We start from the raw sequence: 20,973 nt of genomic DNA on the forward strand, positions 1-20,973 counted from the left end.
GTTTTCTACGACAGAAAAAGTCTTCACAAGTTTCTCAGTAAAATGACAAGCTGTGTTTTTAGTCTTATTAACTAAGAGAGAGAGAGAGAGAGAGAGAGAGAGAGATGTTTTATTCTGTACATTTTACAGGAAAAACAGGCACATTTTTACCAGACACAGCACAAGAATCCATCCATCTATCCATTTTCCATACCGCTTATCAGACTACAATGCATTGGGGAGGAAACCAGAATTCTCGGAGGAAACCCCCAAAGCACGGGGACAACATGCAAACTCTACACACAAAGAGAGGACGTAGAATTGGAACCCCCCTAACCCTAGAGGTGTGAGGCAAATGTGCTAACCGCTTAGCCACTATACCCTCACAACATATGAATATTTAATATGTATACACAAGTAGGAAAGTACATCCACTTATTTAAAGTATGTCTAAATGTGTCATTTTAAACCATTACAAAATAATCAATACATGTTGATATGTTTCTAAAGCCCAAGAAACAACGAACGTTCTCCATGTCCCCCTTTCATCCCCACTCTATCACTGATTCAGCTATGCTAACATACAGCATGATTACAAAAAGGCAAGAGAATGTAAAAGGTTTCAAAAAGTTCAGCTATCAACGTGTGTTTACTGACATTGCTCACTGCTACTGTGTAAAAGCACTGTATTTTACTATAGACAGCTAGTAATCAGTAGTAAATTAGCATAAAGCTAGTAGGCAAGTAAACCTCTAGAATACTAGCTCAAGATTTTGTTTAGCACCAGCTAGCTAGCATACTAACTTAGCATGCAGGCTCTGAGTGCCACATTATCCTCAAATAATTTGCATATCGCTCATTTTTATTGTCAACATTACTCATATATATGAGCTCATATATAACTCTACACAAACCAGTTTAAAACAGAAATTTAGCATTGTGCTAACAAATTTCTCTCAAACACCTAAAGCTATATAATCAGAATCAGCCATCTTATAGCAAGGGGTTAGCTATTTAAAAACTGTTTTTGAGTGTAGGGCACTTTAGGTTTGCATAATATGTGAAGGTCATTTCAATTACTAACATTTGTTTATCATGTTTATACATAAGCGTCTAAATCTAAGTACACAAAGTTACATAATTCGCACATGCAGTATTTAACAATAACTGCCTCGTCATGTTGTTTTACATGCTCCAGGGCACAAGGAGAGCTGATGCTGCAGCTGAATCAGGTCCCTGGCTCCTGCTTCCTGCATTACTCTGTATATTTCATACTAATGCACACTAGCCCTAGACTGCTGACTGGGTGCATCTTTAATCTAGGCCTTTTAATCACAAAGACAAAAAAGACATTCTGTCTAACGGGTTCTGTTTGGCCTCTCATCATATTTTCCCAGCTAAATACCTTAAGAAATATGTGTTATTTTAGACGTCCACTTATACACATCCCTGTATGACATTAAAGCAAAGTTTCACCAAAAAAAAGTCATGATATAAAAGTGCTGATGGCAAGCATGGATCTGAGCCAATAAGCTTGACACAGCAAGCTGGGTGGGACTTTATTTTGGTCCAATGACTGTTCTCCTGTCCTCAGCAGTCTCTGGGAGACTATACCTCTCCTTCAGTGCCATGCCCTGCAGAAAATCCCTCTCACGCCCACCCCAACCCCCTTTATTTTTTCTCCATCTCACTCTCCCTCCCTCCCTCCACTCCCTCCCTTGTTTGCTGAGGAATCCTCTCTCATACTGCACCAAAAGAGGAGAGAAAGCCAGAGATGAGTAAGAGACAGAGAGGGGGGTGCAAAGAAAGAAAGGGAGGAAATAGGGCGTACATTACTACTGAATTTGCGTGCATGCAGGAGAATGTGTGTACTGTGCTTTCAGGCATTGCATTTTGCTCCTGTGTATATTTGCATGCATGTTATAGAAAGGCAGAAAGAAAGAGAGAGATGGAGAGTGCATATATCTTGCTGATGTCTCAGTTTTTTCATTTGCCCTTGTTTATCTACATTCAGGTCACTTTGCTCTTTGTTTCTTCCATATCAGCCTCAAATATGAGCCAGAGATAAAGCAGTCCGCTCCAGAATTATTGGAACCCCTTTACACACACACACACACACACACACACACACACACACACACACATCATATATATATATATATATATATATATATATATATATATATATATATATATATATATATATATACATACATACATACATACATACGTATACACACACACACACACACACACATATGTCTGTATGTGTGTATATATATATATATATATATATATATATATATATATATATATATATATATATAGTGAGGGAAAAAAGTATTTGATCCCCTGCTGATTTTGTACGTTTGCCCACTGACAAAGAAATGATCATTCTATAATTTTAATGGTAGTTGTATTTGTACAGTGAGAGACAGAATAACAACAAAAAAAATCCAGAAAAACGCATGTCAAAAATGTTATAAATTGATTTGCATTTTAATGAGGGAAATAAGTATTTGACCCCTCTGCAAAACATGACTTAGTACTTGGTGGCAAAACCCTTGTTGGCAATCACAGAGGTCGGACGTTTCTTGTAGTTGGCCACCAGGTTTGCACACATCTCAGGAGGGATTTTGTCCCACTCCTCTTTGCAGATCTTCTCCAAGTCATTAAGGTTTCGAGGCTGACGTTGGGCAACTCGAATCTTCAGCTCCTTCCACAGATTTTCTATGGGATTAAGGTCTGGAGACATGGTGGTGGGAGTGTCATGGTCGGGGCGGAATGAGTGCTGCCAGCACTGGGGAGCTACAGTTCATTGAGGGAACCATGAATGCCAACATGTACTGTGACATACTGAAGCAGAGCATGATAACGACCCAAAACACACCTCCAAGATGACCACTGCCTTGCTAAAGAAGCTGAGGGTGAAGGTGATGGACTGGCCAAGCATGTCTCCAGACCTAAACCCTATTGAGCATCTGTGGGGCATCCTCAAACGGAAGGTGGAGGAGCACAAGGTCTCTAACATCCACCAGCTCTGTGATGTCATCATGGAGGAGTGGAAAAGGACTCCAGTAGCAACCTGTGAAGCTCTGGTGAACTCCATGCCCAAGAGGGTTAAGGCAGTGCTGGAAAATAATGGTGGCCACACAAAATATTGACACTTTGGGCCCAATTTGGACATTTTCACTTAGGGGTGTACTTACTTTTGTTGCCAGTGGTTTAGACATTAATGGCTGTGTTGAGTTATTTTGAGGGGACAGCAAATTTACACTGTTCTACAAGCGGTACACCCACTACTTTACATTATAGCACAGTGTCATTTCTTCAGTGTTGTCACATTAAAAGATATTTACAAAAATATTTACAAAAATGTGAGGGGTGTACTCACTTTTGTGAGAGACTGTTTGTGTATATATATATATATATATATATATATATATATATATATATATATATATATATATATATATATATATATATATATATATATATATATATATGTATATATATATATATAGAGAGAGAGAGAGAGAGAGATGTACCGATAATAAATTTCTCAGCCGATACCGATAACCGATTATTAGGGGGAATTAGACTCGACGCCGCTTCACTGCCGCAGCGTCCTGTGTAAAATTTTAGCAGTGCAGAGTTTACAAACTGCAGTTTTGTCATCATTCCACACAAGAGACATCTTCTTTACACACAGCACGAAATCTATGTGTTTTCCCACCCTCTTTTGATTGACAGGATATAATCGGCCCTGATCGTCGGATGTCTTTAAACTATTGCCCGATAGCTGATAGCGGGGAAAATAGCACATTGGTGCATCTCTAATATATATTTATTAGCACCCATGCATTTAATACTTTGTGCAACCAACATTTTTGCCAACATGACAGCACTGAGTCTTCTTCTATATTGCTCACTTGGATTGGAGAAATCAGAGCAAGGTATCTGAAAGCAATCCTCAATATGCAATCTTTCCAGATCTGTCAGGATCTTTCCTAGATCCTCTTTTGTGGACTCTTCTCTTCAGGTCACCTGTCAATAGGTCAAAAACTGATTCTGCAGTCATTCTGGTCAGTTTACAGCTCACTTAATTATAACCCCAACAATAGATATGGGTAGGTACTTTCAAAAATACAGCTATGATACATGGCCAAACTGTTTTAAGTTTTTGCTGCCTCCAGAACAATAAAAACATGTTGTTATGTCGAGTACACCGAACAATTAAGTCGTGATCACGAGAAAACAAGAAGAAGAAAAAAAACTACTAGGACTACTTTTTTTTTTAGAGGAACAGAGGGTTCTCTGTATATTTTATACAGTCACTGACAGAGTTCATTTTAAGTGAATTTCTGCTAAACATGTTTTACAGGAAAAAGTGTCAAAATTCTTGTCTGTAGTAATCATACATAAGCTACAGATGAAGTAGATAGATATTAAGTTGAAAAATCCTAGCGTATTCCTTTAATAAGCATTAACCTATGATAGATTCAAGGAACAAACTGTATATTTTTAGGCACAAAAATATACACTACGGGAAAAAAAAAACCCAGATCAGAATTGTGTGGGCGTGCCAGATTGCTAAGTGATGGACAGAATACTCAATTTGCATTGTGCACTTTATTGCTACTGTGCTGTTACGCCACATCCAGCTGGTTTAAAAAGATATTCATTATTACAGGATTGTATTGTAAGTAGCACTGTAACCGTGCAGAGGCGGCACGGTTTATACTTCTGCCTTAAAAATCTCTACTGTCCTTGCAATTAACTGCCTATTATCACACTGACAGCTCTGTAGTGGCTGATGGCTAATTAACCAGAGGTCCACAAGGCATAGACGTTCAGTAGTGATTGCTGAAGATCAATGTTATTACGTTGTACTCCTGTCTATTTCTGTTCCTTTTGTAGCTTTAAATAAAAAACTGTGTGGTAGAACTATAGGTGTTATTATAGACATCACCTCATACACATCCCTGTGTGATATAAAAGCAAAGAAGTCATGATAGACCTCATTCGGGTTTGTACGTGGCATCATCTATTTCCAGTGTTGCTGTTAAATTATCAAAACACAGCTATAGATCAGAGGTATTTAACTAAAAATGTCTTGTTTACAAAGCTCCAGATAAGCAACGAACATGACTGAATGGTGACAAAAATTCACCTTTTACTGTTTAAATTTATTCATTTAGAAGACGTTTTTATCCAAAGCGACTTACAAATGAGGAAATACCAGCAAAGCGATATATCAAGCGGAGAACAATACAAGTAGTGCTACCATGCAAGATTTATAATTGAGTTCTAGAGAAGTAGTGCGCGGAGTAGAGGTGTAAGAGCCAGTGTAAGTGCAGAATTTTTATTGAATTTTTTATTTATAAGGGGAGGGAGGGGCAAGTTAGGGGTTAGTTACGTGCTCATGGAGGAGGTGAGCCTTTAGCTGTTTTTTGAAGATAGTGACTGATTCTGTGGTCCGGATTGAGGTTGGAAGTTCATTCCACCACTGAGGGACAGTTAGTGTGAAGGTTCTGGTAGGGGACATCGTGCCTCGCTGAGTAGGCACTACAAGGTGCGGTTGTTAACCGATCGCAGGTTGTGTGAGGGAACATAAACCTCAAGGAGCGTGTTGACGTAGGGAGGTGCTGTTCCAGACAAGGTCTTGTATATGAGCATCAAGGCCTTGAATTTGATGTGGGCAGTTACAGGAAGTCAGTGGAGGGAGATGAAGAGGGGTGTGATGCGGGTTCTTTTGGGCTGGTTGAAGACGAGGCGTGCTGCTGCATTCTGAATCATCTGAAGGGTTTTGATGGAGCTGGCTAGGAGGCCCGAGAGTAGTGCATTGCAATAGTCCTAAACTTAAGGATCTGATCCTTTGATGAGGAAGTGGTAGCTCAGTGGTTAAGATGTAAAATTTCTGATCTTGATCGTGAGTTCAAATCCTAGCACTGCCAATCTGCCACTGCTGGAAACTTGAGCGAGGCCCTTAACCCTCAACTGCTCAGGGGTATAAATGAGATAATTGTAAGTCATTCTGGATAAAAGTGTCTGCCAAATGGCATAAATGTAAATGATTTATTTAAGCAATATCGCACAAGGAAGAGTGCGGTTATATTGAATACCGGCCGGCGTGACTGTGATTCCACCGTAGGCACAGTACAACACGATTGTAAGTGTGTTATTTCTTTTCCACAACAGCTCTATTAATAAGAAATCAATATAATATGTAAGTAACTGACTTTTCAGACAGAATATGACAAAATATGTTGTTTGTTTTTGCTCCAGAGTGTTGTGTGTTGCCATGCCAACGCACAGACTGCCTGACAGCATTGCTAGTAAGTATAATAATGGTTTCAGTGTAACAAACAATCGCTAGAATTCAAATTTTATGTACCGTACACATACAAGCGGAGTGATACAAACAGTGAAATGTCCCGGGTCTTTTGTACTAAAATATCAGCACTGTTAGAACACCGCTCGTCCAATCAAATCAGTGGACTGGAACTAACTGTTGTATAATCAAGGCTATATACTAAATGCGATAATTTGAAATATGTTTGAAATATGTTTTTGTTTCGCAGTAGTGCTTCACATTAGCATTTTGGACTAACACCATGGACGCTGAAATATGAGCTGCCTTCAGATAAATAATTTACATATATGCAAGTGATTGTATAATCTGAAACAGAGGATCTGCTACAGAAGCCGGGCTGGGTCATGCTTAGAAAACTGTACTCGCTGAACTATGGCTAGATTATTATTATAATTTTTTTCCATAGTCTGTCAGTTGATGACCCCTATTTTAGATAATAATAATGTTTATAAAATAATAATAAAAATTTAACGTTAGTTGGTAGGAACAAAAAACTGTTCATGTTTACTGCATTGGATATGGCTAGAACTGTATCTCTGTTACTTTCCTCTGTATTAGCAGCCATAGTGTTACTGATACAGCTCCTTGGCTCTAGACCACTGAGTGACACTTCCCTAAGCTTTTATCTACTCCAACATGGCACACTGTCCTCTCCATTTCTACATTATCAAGATGAAATTTGGCCACTCTTGTACAAATCTGTATAAACCCTTCACCTTGCAGGTTCATAGCTGCAGTCAAATTTCTACAATATCTACAGTCGCGTATAAATATTAGACTGCATTAGTACATATCGACTGCATACGCTGCTTAAGTTAGCATGCTCTAAACACACATTGTTAAAGCTATTTGGAATGCAAACCACCAAGCAGGAACTGGAGGGAAATTTGCCTGGACAGAGGACGGCGACGAATGTACTCTCTTCCACTGTGCCACAGATCCTTGCTTCAAGCTTGTGTTTCTTAGAGCAGCTTGATTTTTGGAATTTAACTGGTATAGCAATTCAACACACACTGCGTATGAACCCAAACTGAACTCACGAGCATTTGATTTGCACCTCGCTACATAGATTTAGCACTGCATTACGGCGTTATATTCCTAGGTAATATAGTGTAGAATATTCAAAATGTTGATGATTACTATAGCAGATTGGAAGATCAACTACTTCTGAGGTAAGTAGGAGACGGTGTAAAGTTCATTTTATGCCGATTTCCATTTCCTGTGCTTATCCTCAGGGTTAAACTCGAAAGGGCAGATGTGTGTGAGTCAGACAGGCCAAAGTTCGTCCTCTACAAGGAGAGTGTCACCTGAGGCACAGGTACAGTAAACATACAGTGACACTTACACGGAGATAGTACCTGCCCCGACCTTGCGACCCAATGACCTGACACAGCTCGAAAGATACAGCTTGAGAAAAAAACGTGCTCTTTATCTGCTAAGACATGTTGCCGTTTATTAAAATTGAGTCAAATGCTACACAGAAAAAGTGCAGAATGCATAAAATAAAATGTAAAAACTGGAAATCCAAGTCAAGTGGGTTTTTACTGTCGTTACTCTATATAGCTTGTATACATTGGAACGTCATTTCTGCAGGACCGTGGTGCAATACATAACAGTACACAAGACCACATAGAGTGCAAGACAATAAATACACAGGACAATGAATACACAGGACAATAAATACACAGGACAATTTACACAGGACATGGACTGTAAAACTATTGAGCAGTGTAGCAGCAATAACTGTGTCAGGTCAACACCGGAATCAACAAGAAAGTCCGTTTCCCAGAACACATCGCGGCCTACAAATATGGCCGCCATGGCCTACACTTCCTGACACCCACAGACTTTGTCACGTTCACATTGGCTGCATCCGAAATCACGTACTGTGACAGCGCCTACTGCATTCGATTCAGTACCTACTGCTCGACCGTTGATACACCACGTACTGATCAGTATAAGTGTGTAGTATGAATACAATCTGGACATACTACAGAGCCGACGTGCTGACTTATGGCATCTTTTATTCTGAAAGCATTTCAAGCTAATGACTGCAGCTAATGATTTAGTTAGCTTACATGTAACCGTTAATTCCTGCTTGTATACAAACAATGTAAAACAGAGTGACACTGTAAATAAATACATATACAGAACTGTCTGGAATATCAACATTTCTCTCAGGTATGTTGATAAAATGACTCTAAATGACTAAAATTGCATTGTAAATTACACTTAGCACCAATTGCTAACCAAACATCCATGACACCTTATGAATGTAGCATAGCAAGCACTAGTGTTAAAAATTAACACATAAATAAATAAATAAATAATCAAGTAGTTAAAGGTTGTAAGAAGTTATTGTTAGTTGAGAGAAGAACTATGAAAATAGGCTTTTTGACACACCTTTTCACACACACACACACACACACACACACACACACACACACACACACACACACACAGAGCCTTACAGTATATGCTTAAGGGTTATGATTGTTTTATAAGGACAATGAATGCTTCATATAGATGTAAGTCTTCATGTCACTGGGCCAGTGTTAGCATGGCGGCGTGTGAGCATGCGAGAGTGTGCTGGTAGTGGTAACACTTTTACAGCAGACTGTAGTGCCAGGGCACACGGTGTAGCAGTGTCCTGATTCCAGCTGGCCAGAAACAATACGCCTCTCACTCCCAGTGTGCCATTCTTCCCTGGATCACTCACCCAGGATTGGCAGTGCTATGCCATGCTAGCTCAGTGTGCGTGCAAAGCTGTGGCGACTCTTTGCATTTGCATCAGTTGCTTTGTCCGTGTATGTGTGTATGGTTGTGTGTGTGTGTGTGTGTGTGTGTGTGTGTGTGTGTGTGTGTGTGTGTGTGTTCATGTATTTGTGTGTTATGGAGTTAATGAATGTCCTTTTTGTTTGTCCTGTGATTATCACTATAATCATATGAGCGCCACTGAATGTGTATGTGCATATTAAAGATGATGTATGAGTTTTTGATGATGGTGACATGAAGTAGGTTAAGGGTAGAGTGTGTGTGTGTGTGTGTGTGTGTGTGTGTGTGTGTGTGTGTTGGGGGGGTGTTGTGCGGGTGCTGTGCGGGTGTGGATAAGGTCTCTGTTTACACTGTGTTACCGCTCTTTCTCTCTCAGTCATGTGAGCTCGAGATCAAACCTTGGACTCCAACAAGCCTGCTTCAGTTACTCTTTAACAACACGGTGGCACTCGGACTTTACGCCAGAGCTGAAGAGAAATTCCATGTGTTTATGTTGTATGCAGTTATTAAATCCTATTCGGTATTTCGCCTCAAAGCTGAAGCAAGTGGTGTTGTTTGCATTTGTCATTTTTTTCATGGTCATCATGGTGTCAAACACAGTTCAGTAGCTGCTGCTTCTATCCACATGACTTATCTCTTTATTGATCTGTGTGGTGGCCACTGTGACAACTGGTAGACACTAAGTGTTAGAAACCCTTATTGTGTTGTGCTTGTAAGGTGCAGTGAGGCAGTTAAAGATGTTATTTTAAAAAAAGAATTCAGTCCAAAATAAAATTTCCATAGCGTTTCCATTTACCACACAATTAGCCAAGACACTTCTTTAGCTTTGCACTGGAGCTATGAGGATAACGTGGCTAACAAGTAAGAGAAGCTGACATGATGCTGTCATCAATGATTTTTGGCTCAATAATACCATTTATACATAGTGTCATAAAACATCGGAATAAACATGTAATAAAAAGATAAAACACACAAATTACATCGAAACTATATTATCAAACATATCTCCACCATTGAACATTCTGTCCTTTTGGCCTTTTTTATGGATATAAATGTGTCACATACTGTTATGATTTATAATCCTACTATCTGGTGTTACCTTTGGAGTCTGGTTCCTAGGATGAGCACAGGACAGTCTTTATGATTACAACAACAGGTCTTGGAACGTCTCTTACTACTACGTTCCTTGCTACGTTCCTCGCCTTTATCTTGCTCATTAGGGATCTAAATCTACATCCGGATTTCAAGCAGCTTTCTGATAATGTCACGTTGTTAAAAGCACTATACAAATTAAATTGAATTGAACTAAGTATGAGCAGAAAAACATCTCAGAACGCACAACACATCAAACCTCCAGGTGGATGTGTGACAAAAGCAGAAGACCACATCAGGTTCCGCTCCTCTCAGCCAAGAACAGGAATCTGAAGGTAGGATGGGCAAAGACCCAAACTATCATGGGCAAAGACCCAAACTAGATTGTAAACAGACCAGGCGATTTTATTTTTTTCATCTTCAACTGTCCAGTTTGGGGGAGTGTCCGCCCATAATAGCCTCAGATTCCTATTCTTGGCTGACATGAGTGGAACCTGATGTGGTCTTCTGCTGTTCCAAATCCACCACAAGGTTCAATGTTTTCATCACAACGTTAAACCACAAGGTTCAGTGTTTTCACCACAAGGTTCCACCATAAGGGTCAATGTTTGCTGAGCTGCTGAGATGCTTTTCTGCTCACCACACTGGTAATGCGTGATTATATAAGTTACTACTATATATCCTTTCCTGGCAGCTCAAACCAATCTAGCCATTTTCCTCTGACCTCTCATATCAACAAGGCATTTCCAGCCACAGAAATGTCACTCGACGTTTTTTTTCCACCCACACCATTCTGTGTAAACACTAGAGACCGCTGCGTGTGAAAATCCCAGGAGATCAGCAGTTTCTGAAATGCTCAAACCAAATCCATCTGGCACAGAGATCACATTTTTCCACATTCTGATGTTTGATGTGAACAATAACTGAAGCTCTTGACCTGTGTCTGCATGATTTTATACATTGTGCTTGTAAGTAAGTTGTTGAGTTCGTAATACAGGTACACCCTGCGTAAACATCATGGTCGTGTAACCTAATAACGATCAAGCATGCCAAAAGACCTACAACAAGCTCTTAATAAACGTCAAATATTGTATACGCAAATTAGGCGTATGTAGTCTGACAACCAGTGCCTACATCGTGAAGACACTCCCATCTCTGGAGTACTATTTGGATTGGATAAGATTTCGGGACTTATTATCTGATCATTTGAATGATTAAGATGTTGTCATGTGGATGCACAAGCTCACGCATATGTGTGTGGGAGTATTTCAATCTGGCTGATCATTGATCTGTGTCCGTTTAAGATGAAAGAGGCACAGTCATTCTTTTCCTTTTTTCCCCAGCACTAAATTTGTATTTACATGCAAATACAAAAGAGCAAGGAGATCTAGTCTCCTGTGTTACTGGGTAAGCAGCAGTAGCACCTGATGACCCACATGTCCTCTTTCCCACAGGGTCAGAATCCAAAAACCTCGAAACGACTTTGGTTTATCAGAGTATCGGAGCAGACATCAGTGAGAGCCGACAGTGAGTCACTGATTCTACCCAGAGTGCAAACAATCATCTTTGGGCCTTTTACAATCAGTCCTGTCTGAGAAACCTCACCACTGGGTCTGAGTAATGTCACACAGAGAAAGGATTGCATTTGTTACTTATTAATAGTGCACCATAAAAGCAATTGGGATGAATTCTCAGCAATGTGTGAGCAATAAAGAAGTTTTGTAAGCTTTTACACTGAACGTGTCCATGTCTAAGACACACTTCATGATTAGCATTATAATGGTTCTGTGCAAAAGATCATCTTTGCGTCCTACTAAATACTCCACACAATTTGATCTCATTGTAACATAAGACTCCACCATACTAAAGAAAGGATGACTAGAGAAGGAATGTAACTGAATATGAATATATTATTTGGAATGGACAGAAATCGTGCTGTAATTTAAATAGTATAATGTATAAAACTGCAAGCAGAATAATGTAGAGAAAACTGGATGGCTAACATTGCTAACGGTTATATAATGGGTATTTGAGTAATGCTATATAATACATGTAAAGGAAATGTAACTTTTTAAACAGTACTTGCACATGTAACGTCTTGACACAAAACTTAAACAAGATGTCATTACAGAAAAACCTGGCACACCGTCATTTTTTTAGATTTGCATTTTTTTTTTTATGAACATGTTTATATTATATATGTATATAATGACATCAGCTATTTAGAGCTATAATATGTAAATCTATTCTTATAACACTGTAGCAGCAGTGCAATACTTTTAAATGGGCATATTAAAAGGAGAGCTCTTGGGTCTGACTGGTTTTTAGAAATATGTAAAAAAAAATTAAAAAATGTAAAAAATAAAACATACCATATTACAAGGCATGCCATTTTTTCATACCCTGTATATTATGATATGAATGCATTCTGTGATATTGTGTAAGGACACACCCCTGGTTTTTATGCTTTAGTGGTCACCCTCTAGCCTGGTGACCACAGTGCCTTTGGAAATCACTGACCCTGAAGCTTTTTCACTCATACACACCCTCTCTCTCTCTCTCTCTCACACACACACTCACACACACACACACACACACTCCCTTGGTATGTTTTGTCTCCCATCAATAGAAGGTCCATTCTATGTAACTCATGTTCTCTCCATCCATCGGTCAATCGCTCCTCCCTTCCCCCACTGCTGTCATTATGAACCCAATTCTGTCATAGAAGTGCGATAAAGGGGTCATTGTTGCTATGCTGCTGTTGCCAGCCTCAGAATATGTACTTCACTCGCTCTCTCTCCCATCTGCTCTATCCCTCTCTTGTTGCACTGTACCTGCTAAACCTGTACCTGAGGCATGCGTGCTTGTGGTTAATCAGACCAAGAATTTAAAACTTTAATCCTACCACCTGAGTGCTGCCCATGCCAGAACACACCTTCACCTTACAAGCCTGTAGTGACATTTGCAGCCAATCAGTAGCATTGTTGGTTTTACCAGTCCTAAAAATGGTAACACGTCAGAGGAGAATGGCCAGACTGGTTCGACCTGACAGGAAGACTATGGTAACTCTAATAACCACTCTTTACAACTGTGCTGAGCAGAAAAGCATCTCAAAGAATACACAACACATTACCTGGGGGTGGACGGGCTACAACAGCAGAAGTCAGCCTCTACTGTCAGCCAAGAACTGGATAGTTGAAGATTAGAAAGAACATCACCTGGTCTTTTCCCATCTTCAGCTGCACAGGTTCAATGAGCATGTGCACACTGTAGCCTTCCTGTTTTCAGCTGACAGGAATGAGGAGTGGAACCCAATGTGGTTTGCTGCTGTTGTAGCACATCTGTCTCATGGTTCGGCATATTGTGCATTCTGAGATGCTTTTCTGCTCATCACAGCTGTAAAGAGTGGGTATTTGCGTTACTATAACCTTCCTGTCAGCCTGGTCATTCTCCTCTGACTTCTTTTTTTTTCCTGCCTGCAAAATTGACACTCAAAATCACAGATTTGTCTGATATAACTTTAAAATGACATTGATTAAGCCTCAGACATCTTTATCTAACGCTGATATTGAATGCGTAAATGCATCCTCTTCAAAATCAGTATCTTCCACTCTTCATTTTTCGCATTATGAATCCCTTATCTGAGTCAAAAGTCGGAAACACCTATGCACTCAAACCTGAAATAAAATTTATAGAAAACATTAATCTCTTAACAAAGTCACCTGTTGACCCATTGTTTTATAGCAACACCATTACAGCATTTACACAAGTATTTTCCTATGCTTAGGGGTCCTCCTGGTCTTCCTCAGCATATGGGAGTCTAAATAAGATTAATAGAAAATGACGGCCGATAAAATGACCTTTTCTGTTCCTCCACAGTGATATAACATTTATTTTACCCTGTTAATCTCTTAACGTGATCTGTTAATGTGATTGAGCTATGAATTATTACAGAAGTTCTAAAAGGCTATGGCTTCGTGTTTTATTTACACGAGAAACTATTCGATTTCTTTGTGATTTTAAGTTATTTATGCCATTATCACAAGATCACCATTATTGCTTTCCAAGATAAAAGGGTCATTTTCTTTAGATCTTGACATCAGTCAAAAACAACAGGATCATTTTCTAGAGATCTTGACGTCAATCTACACCTGCATTTAAGTAAGGTAAATGTCAACTGTCAAATCTGTTTTAATATTGTTCCACTTTTTAGTTCAACATGGTTTAAAAAAGGTTAACTATGATGTGAATAGAAGATAAGGGTTAAAACTGGATTCTGCACTCCTGCTGGCTTAAGCATGTGTCTGACAACAGTGTACAGTCACGTGTGCTGGCCACTGGCTGTCACTCCTACAGGATTCTGGTAACCGTCTGCCTCAGGAGTGTATCAGGGAACGTGATCAGGTGGTGTAGCATTACCCTGCGCTGAGTCACCCCTCAAATTGATCCTCATGCCCTGACTGAGGTAGATCGCTTTTGTTTTTGGAAGCAGGTAACTAAAGTCTGGAGTGAGTTCAGCTCAGGATGGGACATGGACTGACCAGTGTGCACAGCCTATCAGATCACAAAAGGCCTAGTGACATCACTCAAAAGGAGGTCACAGTAATCAGATTATCCAAGTTCCACAGAGCAGGTTTTCAAGTGTCTTAAAATTAGCCACCACAGGCAATATTTATAAACACTGTCATTTTCACTCAACTGCCTTTGCCTCAGGGTGTACCACGAATAATAAAGAGCAGCTGAGTCATTATGTACAATTGTCTCAGGTTGACATGTTATCATAAGTCGAGCGTTGTGTCCTGCATGACTCACTGACTGCTGAGGTGACAGGTAACACTGCTGAATGACCCACAATTATATATGTACTTCTTTTTCTATTTTATTTTATATAATCACAGGCAGTAAAGCACGCAACAAGTTGGATTTAAAGGAACAACACAATGGCCACATTCCTACTTTCTGAAAGGTTTCAGCGGAGGGGGGCTGATTACTGTGTAACAGTGGTTTGCTGGGAAGAGGCTGCAGGGCTTGGGTTTGTCCTGCACCGCCTGAGTGGCTTTGCCAAGTGTGACTGGAGTTTGAAGAGGATATCTGAGCTGTAAGCACCTGGATAATGAGCTGAAGTAATTCTACACGCTCACAGTCTAATGTCTAATACCCCCAAACCCCCCAATCTCACCACCACCACCACCACCTCATACAAACAGGGGCAACGTAAAAGAGCATCCCATTTTGGAGAAGATAAGGACTATAAGGAGCTTCTCTCTGGCTCCTGAGTAGCAGGCGTATATATATATATATATATATATATATATATATATATATATATATATATATATATATATATATATATATATATGTGTGTGTGTGTGTGTGTGTGTGTGTGTGGACAGCACTCCAACATCTGCAAGTACGTTTTTAAACAGCAAGTAGCACAATGGACCAAAAATAGCCCCAGCTCCCCTTCAGCAGAAGAGGATGACAGCAGGAAGTATGAGAAGAGTGAGTATTCAAGGCAAAGAAAATGCCCCTGATGCTTCAAAACATTCTCTGTGCTCAGTGCATCAGTGTCACCTGGACGTATTTACACTAGGGGTGTAAAGCAATGACATTATCTGTATCCGGATCTGTATCTGTATCTGTTTTATGTTTCAAATATCCACAGATGAAAGATGTATGGCAGCACTATCAGCATGATGTGTGAACTCTGGCTCTGACAGTTCCTCAACCATAGCCACATCACTCAAGTTCATAATAACTAGTGATGTGCGTGGGACTGTGTTTTAATCCCACTTGAGCAGTTATTATTTTGGTTTGTACCTCCTTGCAACATTTAAAGAAACGTTGCTGGTTCTATTTCCCAAAATACAAACGATATAGTAGCCTAATTTAAACTGGCATGTCCCAAACCAGGCAGTTACTAAGGATGAATGATGAATATTAATGAGAGTGCTCTTGGTTGATCCTACAAGCTCCATAGCTGACCAATCGCTCATGCCCGCACGAAAGTAAAATACTCCCACTTGCACAATTTTTTGTTTTCTTGCATCCTACAGATCCCAGTCCCAATACACGATCTCTAGTCTCCACCAGATACTCTGTGAACATTTATTGAAAGCTTCCTAAAAAAAAATCCAGAATATTCCTACAGTCACACACACTGTATATCCTTCATATAAATAAAACGATTTATTGTGTTGACAGTAATCATTTCTGTATATCATATACAGCATGTACCTATTGTAAATATGGCGCTTTGAAATACCATCAAATGGAGGCTGTTCCATTTGGAAGGTCATGGAACCATGGTGGACAGAGTTGTGACTGTGATTGAGAAATATTAACACAAATTTAAATGAACCTTTTTTCATAGTAGTATTGTAGTAGCAGTATCTGATTTCAAAAGTCATTGCTATAAAGTCATTAAATTTAGCTAGCGAATGAAAACGCAAACTCCCAGCTGACTAAAAGTCATCTAGCTAGTTGGTGTTTGCTAGCTAGCTAGCTAGCAAGCAATACAAGCGCTAACACTAACCCTGTTTAGTACTGAAGTTGATTCCAGAATGTGATACCTACTAAGGTTCCTGTTAGTTCTAAGAATAGTTAGCTAGCTAACTCAATGAGTCTAGGTTGCTAGCTCAGCACTAGCTCAACCTAATATGTCAATTTTAGAAATGTAACTTAGTCTATTAGCAAAGCATACACTCACACAATGTTCATTTGCTAACTCTTGCTTACAGCATTGCATCAGAAAAGACAATTCTCCCTAAAAATTGGTACTGATCCACTTTCCTCTGGACTGGTGCATTTTTAATGTGCGCTATCCAGAAATAATCTGTCCCTCTGTGGACTGCAACTGGCAGGTAGACCCATGCAAATTAATCAACACACCTGCAACTATGACAATGCGGGAAATAGGATAAGTTCCACAATATGAGTGAATTTAGGAAAGAAATACACAAATCACACCATCACCCAATCCAATAATATAATCAAGAATGACCTCTAAAGAGTGCTCTATATCACACACTGAGGAAACACATGAAGATTTTGGTATATGCATTATCAATATAAAAGTGTACTCACTGTTATTGGACTTCAAATCCCTGTGGATAACAGGCACGAAGGTCTGGTTGTGCAGGTAGTCCATGCCAGTAGCAATCTGCACTGCCCAGTTAACCAGAACCCGGGGAGGAACCTTCTTCCCCGCGAGTGCCCGGTTTAGTGCCCCGCCACGAGCGTATTCCATTACCAAGCAAAGGTTAGGCTCTTTTAAGCAGACGCCCTTCAGTGCAATGATGTTGGGGTGCCTGAGCATCCAGAAGAGGCGTGCCTCCTGCCGAACACTCTCCGCCGTGGCGCTGATGTCCTCATCGGGGTCCTGGCGTGCTGCTTTCACAGCCACCTCCTCGTCCCTCCACAAGCCTTTATACACTTTCCCAAAGCCTCCTGCTCCTATAACCTCGTCCAGGAACAGCTCTGAGAAGTCGATCTCCAGAGGACTATCACCACCCACCAGTAAACCTCCAGTGGGCAGCGTGGTGTCACTTCGCGTCACATAGTTGCTGGGGAAGATGCCCACCTTGTCTTGGATCTTACCAGTCCACCAGCCTTCATCTCCAGACACCTTTGAATCCTTGGAAAGCACCTCCAGTAGATCCCCGCGCCTTAGGGTCAACTCCTCCTCAGTCGCTGCTTCATAGTCAAATACGGCCGTCCAGTAGGGGTTGGAGGCTCCGCGATGCTGGTGGATGTGAGATTCAGGGGAGCTGCCCAAGGACGACAGGGTGGAGGAGTTCCAGCTGCTGCCGTTCTCTGCATGAGTGAGGCAGGGACTCTGATTCGTGTTTGGTAGCACGATGGAGGGGGGTGGTGCTCCACAGGAACCTCCACACCCAGTGCAGGGTAGTGGGGTGGCATTTCCTCCACTACCCATACTGCTTAATGCCGAATTTGGGTCCATCTCCAAACTAACCGAGTCAGCGGTGGGGTTTCAATAGCTGGGGGAGAACCTCGGTCAACTCATGCACAAAATCCATGCAGAACACATCAACCAAATTCAGGCCTTTTTAACTGGAGGGATGACTTAATCAACTGAAGTGCCAAAGCACTACTCTTATGTGCTGAAATGCTATATTTGAGCAGAATTACAGTCTCTGTGTACTTGCATTTATAAAGGCACTTTCAAACAGGTGTCTGAAAACACTGTGACTTCATTTTCAAAGGTTCAAATTAAATAGCATGAAGTCATGTGTTTTGAGTCAGACGAATGGCGAGGAAAATTATAAATGATCATCTAGGAGTTTGGGCGCTTCATTCAGCACCAAGGATGCATGAAATGGGTTTTCTTGGTTTCCACTGGAGCTGGGGAACATCACAGGGCCTGCATTTCGTGCATCTCGTCTATCCTATTACTTGACATGATATGATATGCTTTCCTCATTAACGCAGTCATTCATTCTGCTCATACATACCAATCACAAGCAACCAAGGTATGCGATTATATGGATTTTAATCCTACTATGACTATCTCAGATCACATACAGCACCTTCTCCTTCCTTCTTATTAGACGGTCATTCTTGTATGCTTCCATTCTGCACATCCTTAAAGGCTCAAGTCTAAGTCATGATCATGTAAACCATTTTAAAGTCCATTTCGTTGCTTTGGGTCCACAGCTAGAGTTAAGAGTCTACAGGTCGGGCATTAATTCATTTACCTGTTTATGTAAATAGGCTGCAGGTCCATCCACATTCAAGCCAGGGAAGCATCATGCAGTTTTCCAACCCTCTACACAACTCCACCTTATTTATCTTGCATATGAACTGCATAGATGCCTGCATAGACCATGTCCTCTTTTTCATCGTGGCATGGCTGTCCTTATTGTCACCATGCAGTTATTTCTAAAGAGGCATATTACTGTTCTATAGAAGTAGCCACTTGTACGTGGTGTATCGCTCTTGGGGGGCTATTAATATCGCTCGAATGTGAAATTATTGCGCTTCTGATTCCATGTAATAGGTCGAGGATGATGAAATCTGACCTGATGATGGTGATGATGATGATAGAGAAGCTGCAAACCGACGCATCCTTCCACCATCTTATAATAATAATAATAATAATAATAATAATAATAATAATAATAATAATAATAATAATAAACAACCTCCTGTTGTTTTATTTGTAATCCACAATCCTCGGGTTAAAAGCCAGTATTATGTTAATCCATATATCCATGTTTATGGTTGCTGGGTTTCTTTTCCAGTCCATCATCAGTACAGCAGCCTCGGGCGTGACATTATGACGCTTTATTTTTCATTCCTGTACCGGAATCAGGCCTCTTTCCTCTTCCGCAGTCTGATCCGAACGTCTCCTTATTGTATTTCTCTTGCTGTCAAGCACAGCCCGTGTATTGCGTGTCCATGGATCGGACTGTCAGTTCAAGCAGACTTTGTATCCAGATACACCGGCTGAACAGGAGAGGGGGTGGAGTCGAGTGCATTGTGGGTAGTGTAGTTTATTCTCGTGACACGCGCACTGTAAATAATGAGTGCTGGTGGCAAATGGCGCTTTTGCTCAGCAAGCATGTTTTGTTTTGTGTAATGATTTCATTAGTCTAGATCAGTGGTTCTTTTTTATTTTACTATAAAATAAATTCCTGAAATGGATTTATTTCCTGAACATTTTTTGTTTGTTTTTTTTTTGCATTTGTTAATTTTTTTTTTTTTTCAGGGCTAACTATTCCTGAACTTTCCATGGATAGAACACATTAGGACTGAGTTTACTTTGGTGCTTTGATAATGCGGGTTGTGATTTCCGACACTCTAACCAAATGAAAATATATAAAAGCACTGAGCCGGGATTGTGCTTAACAGACCCCAGTTTGAGACGCACTGGTCTAGATAAAATGACCTGGAGCAGCAGTCAGAAATGAGACCGGTCCTCATTACCATCATGCAAATATTTCAGTCAAGTTTACTTAAATGATGTACAAATATGTTACATATGTACAAAAATATATTGAAATATGAAAAAAGAAAAAGAAAATACTTTTTCCAGATTGTTTTTTTTTTTTTAATGATTTGTGGACATTCTTCTGTGTTAGAATAGTATTTAATAAATACATTGTTTAACCTTTTAATATTTTATATGTAAAGCATCCTAAGGGTTATGGACTCAAAGTAAAACAGCTTATTATTATTATTATTATTATTATTATTATTATTATTATTAATTATCATTGTTATAATTAAAAATATTTATTTATTTATTTATTTATTATTATTATTATTATTATTATTCATCCATCCATTTTCTGTACTGTTTATCCTACACAAGGCAGTGGGGAGCCTGGAGCCTATCCCAGGAAACTCAGAGCACAAGGCAGGGGACACCCTGGATGGATTACAGAGCACAATCACACACGCACTACAGACAATTTAGAGATGCCAATCAACATACAACGCATGTCTTTGGACTGAGGGAGGAAACCGGAATACCTGGAGGAAACCCCCAAAGCATGGGAAGAACTTGCAAACTCTGCGCACACAAGGCGGAGGTGGGAATCAAACCCCCAACCACGGAGGTGCGAGTCAAACATGCTACCCACTATGCCGGAAAATCTTATTTTTATTATAATTTTATCATTGTAAGTTATTATTTGTTATAATAATAAATAAATTATAGATGTATTATTATTATTATTATTATTATTATTATTATTATTATTATTAATTGTTTATTTGTTCATTAA

The 20,973-nt window shown here is 39.9% G+C and overlaps 1 protein-coding gene across 1 annotated transcript in view; it reads right to left on the reverse strand.

The window, feature by feature from the left end:
- Positions 1 to 19,699, reverse strand: part of map3k10 (mitogen-activated protein kinase kinase kinase 10) — a 40,122-nt gene extending 20,423 nt beyond the window's left edge. Inside the window, exon 1 of the mRNA XM_017466602.3 lies at positions 17,309 to 19,699. Coding sequence (XP_017322091.3) covers positions 17,309 to 18,185 — 877 coding nt within the window. The 5' untranslated portion in view covers positions 18,186 to 19,699. The remainder of the gene's footprint in view (positions 1 to 17,308) is intronic.
- Positions 19,700 to 20,973: the final 1,274 nt, after the last annotated feature.

Source organism: Ictalurus punctatus, chromosome 4 (genome assembly GCF_001660625.3).
Source record: "Ictalurus punctatus breed USDA103 chromosome 4, Coco_2.0, whole genome shotgun sequence".
In the NCBI taxonomy this organism is placed as follows: Eukaryota; Metazoa; Chordata; class Actinopteri; order Siluriformes; family Ictaluridae; genus Ictalurus; species Ictalurus punctatus.